Genomic DNA, 3,210 nt, shown 5'->3' with positions numbered 1-3,210 from the left:
CTCATTAATGCATTATCTTTATCATTAATATCATTATAGTTTTTTGTCATCATCATTAAACCTCGCTTTATCGCTGTTGGCATAATGACATTATCATTGTGAACATCACCATTGTGACTATCATTCATGTTATTCATTCGTGACATGCTGAGTGGAATGGGATCATGAATATAAATGTTCTGGTCGTGACTATAAATGTTTGGGATTAATGTTTCAATTACAGAGTGTAAGTTATAATAACCTATAGGCACTGCAGGTTTGTAAATAGTAAATGCCTACTTCCGCTTCTACGAAAATGATGGTATTTAGATGTCATTATTGTTCATCATCCGGTTATTAACGGATTATAGGCAGATTGGGATAGGTCTGGACGCTACCTGGATTCCTTTCTTTTCTTCTTCTTTTTCTTTATTTCTTTCTCTTTTGTGTCCTTTTAACGGATCTTAAATCTTAATGTGTTGCTTTTATTTCTGTTCATTCGTGTCTTTAGAAATATAATCTATTGTCTCCGTAGATTTTCTTCCGATAACCCGATGTTTCGGAGACTGTAGACTTATTTTTGGAGGCGAGGTAAAACAGGATACATATTAGCTTCGTAATCTTTATTTATAAAGATGTATAAAATATAGATATACTATAGATATACATATTACATAGGAAGTATTTGATAGTGAATCTGCATGTACAATAGCAAGACAGAGAGTAGTGAAGAAGGCACCGAATCTCATTGGCACAAAAAGAAACATATGCCGTTGTGACTCTCAGATAACATATTTTACAATAACGCTTCGTATATCATCAAAACATATAGCAGCATTATGCTTCTAAAGAGTCAGGTTGGCATAGCGAGTCACAGCAAATATATAAGGCTCTGACAGCATGGGAAGGCAGTTTGATGCATATATAGTCGTATATAAAGTCCAGTCCTAAGGAAAGTCATGGTCGGGAAGGGTGAGCGCGTCACATTCGACCGTTCGATGGTATTTTGAATACACTTTTAGTCTTGTTTACATTTTGCTCGACATTTATTTAACACTTTCTGACGTTCTGGCATCTACGCATGCGTTGTCCATCAAATAAATTTTGTTTTCATCCACTCATCATGCTAGTTCTTTGCTCATGTTCCTTCTCACATGGCGCCACCCTTTTCTCTCACACTTACCCCTTCACACTCACAGATCTCACACAGCTTCTCTCATTCTTGACCCACTCATTCTCTCCCTCTCATTCCCATAACCCCTCCCCTCCCTCTCCTATCCTGAAGGGGGCGAATCCCACGGTGCCTCCCCCAGTGTCCCTCCCGCCCCTCCCCCACCAGCGACACAATGGCCGGGACTGGAGGAATGCAGGTACGTTGAGAAGACCCGGTCTGGCTGTGGGGGTCTCAGGTAAAGCTCTCGGGAACGGCGGACTTCGAAAGGGGGAACACCTGGCCTGGGGCGAAGGCGATGCACAGGGACATTTACACATTCCAATGCCATTGTCCTGGCTGTGGCATCGAGGGCAATTTTTTTTTTCTCTTTGAAAAATTTTGGGTTTGTCAGAGTTTTTGTTCGCGATATATGAGAATAATTTCATTTTTCTGCGAAAGATTATATGGTTCTGGGATATTTTGTGATTCCCCCTTTCTGAAGCAGCCAAACCTACAATGGGCGTGGCATGACTAGACGTAGCAATTCATCAGAACTACGTGACACTTTGGCACTTCACGTACTGGCACGAGTGGACCGGACCGTGCACTTCCCATATCCTTTGCAGCATAACCTTAACGACCGTTACATGTGGCACGTAAATGGTGATTGGATTCCGATTTCATTAGCACCTGAATGGTTATCTTGCAAGTGTCAGACTATTATCTGGTGTCACTGGTAACAACACTGGATAAAGTGTGGGCGTTTCATGGGCGTCACAGGGGCACCGTCGGGGCGGGTGCCAGCGCCAACGGGCGTGCGGGCCTCACCCCGGGGCAACCATGGTCCTCGTGCTTCACCAGAAGAGACATGCGGGAGAAGGTCTTGGGGCACGTGCGGCAGGCGTACTTCTTGACGTCGGTGTGCGTTTGGAGGTGAGCTCGGAGGTTGCTGCGGTCGGCGAAACAGCGGTCACACTGCGAGCACTGGAAGGGCTTCTCTCCCGTGTGGGTTCTGATGTGGCCCTGCAGGAGCCACGGGCGCGAGAAGGCCTTCCCGCACAGGTGGCACTTGCACGGCAGGGTGTGGGTGCGAATGTGCATCTTGAGGGCGCCCAGGCTCGTGTACACCTTGTCGCAGTGCTTGCAGCCGAAGGATCTGCCGGCATCCTTCAAGCAGTGAAACTGGCGGTGCTTGGCTAGGCCGGCCATGGTTGCGTAGCGACGGCCGCAGTCTGGGCAGGAGAGGCGCGGCGTCCGGCCATCTTGCTGGACCTCAGGACTGCTCTCGCTGCTGCTGGATCCCGTCTCGCCTGGCGGAGACACGGAGCCCGCTCGGGACCGCACCGCCGCGCTGCTCACGTCCCTCATGTCCTTCCGCGCACTCGTGGCCGTGCGGGGGGACTGGAGGTGCGAGGGCAGGTTGTACACCCCGAGGGGCAGATAAGGGTGGTAGTGCCACGGCCGGACGCCCGACTGGCGGTCTCGAATGGCATGGCGCAAAGGGTCCCTGGGCGTCGGGGGCGCGTAGGGGCTGGCGTGACTGCTGGGCGTCTCCCCGCTGCCTCCGGGCGCCCGCAGAACCGTAGGCCGCCCGCAGGCAGCCGCCACCTCGCTGATGAGGCGGAGGCCAGCACTGCTCATCAGGCTACTATTAGCGGCGGCGAAGTTACTGCTGAAGTTACTCTCCGTGTTGATGCTGAAGTTGCTGGAGTAACTAGGGCTGGCACTGGTGTTGCAAGAGACGTTGTTGTTGTTGTTGTTGGGGATGCTGGTGGTGAGGTTAATGCTTCCGCCGACGAGGCCCAACAGCGCGCTGACGTCGGGGGTGGACCGGGGCGGGAGCAGGGGCGTAGAGACGGAAGGGCGCGGTGCGGGAGGTGGACTCGAAGGTATCCTGACATGGGCAGGAGGTGGCGGGGGTGTGGGCGTAGTGACCACGGGCGTGGGCGTGGTGACCCTACGGCTCTTCATGCTCAGATCCTGTGGCTCATCTTCAGACCCTGCAAAACATAACAACACAACTGTAAACACCCAGCTCGTTTGAAGAATCCAGTCAGTTAAACTTTTGGGGAAATTGA

General features: G+C 50.8%; 1 protein-coding gene across 1 annotated transcript in view; it reads right to left on the bottom strand.

The window, feature by feature from the left end:
- Positions 1 to 587: 587 nt before the first annotated feature.
- The window catches only part of LOC119576297 (protein snail-like), a 2,925-nt gene continuing 302 nt past the window's right edge, over positions 588 to 3,210 (bottom strand). Inside the window, exon 2 of the mRNA XM_037923910.1 lies at positions 588 to 3,132. Coding sequence (XP_037779838.1) covers positions 1,907 to 3,132 — 1,226 coding nt within the window. The 3' untranslated portion in view covers positions 588 to 1,906. The remainder of the gene's footprint in view (positions 3,133 to 3,210) is intronic.

This window comes from Penaeus monodon, chromosome 8 (assembly GCF_015228065.2).
Source record: "Penaeus monodon isolate SGIC_2016 chromosome 8, NSTDA_Pmon_1, whole genome shotgun sequence".
Taxonomy (NCBI): domain Eukaryota; kingdom Metazoa; phylum Arthropoda; class Malacostraca; order Decapoda; family Penaeidae; genus Penaeus; species Penaeus monodon.
Note: the sequence above shows the minus strand (reverse complement) of the source record. Positions and strands in the feature narration are given on the sequence as shown.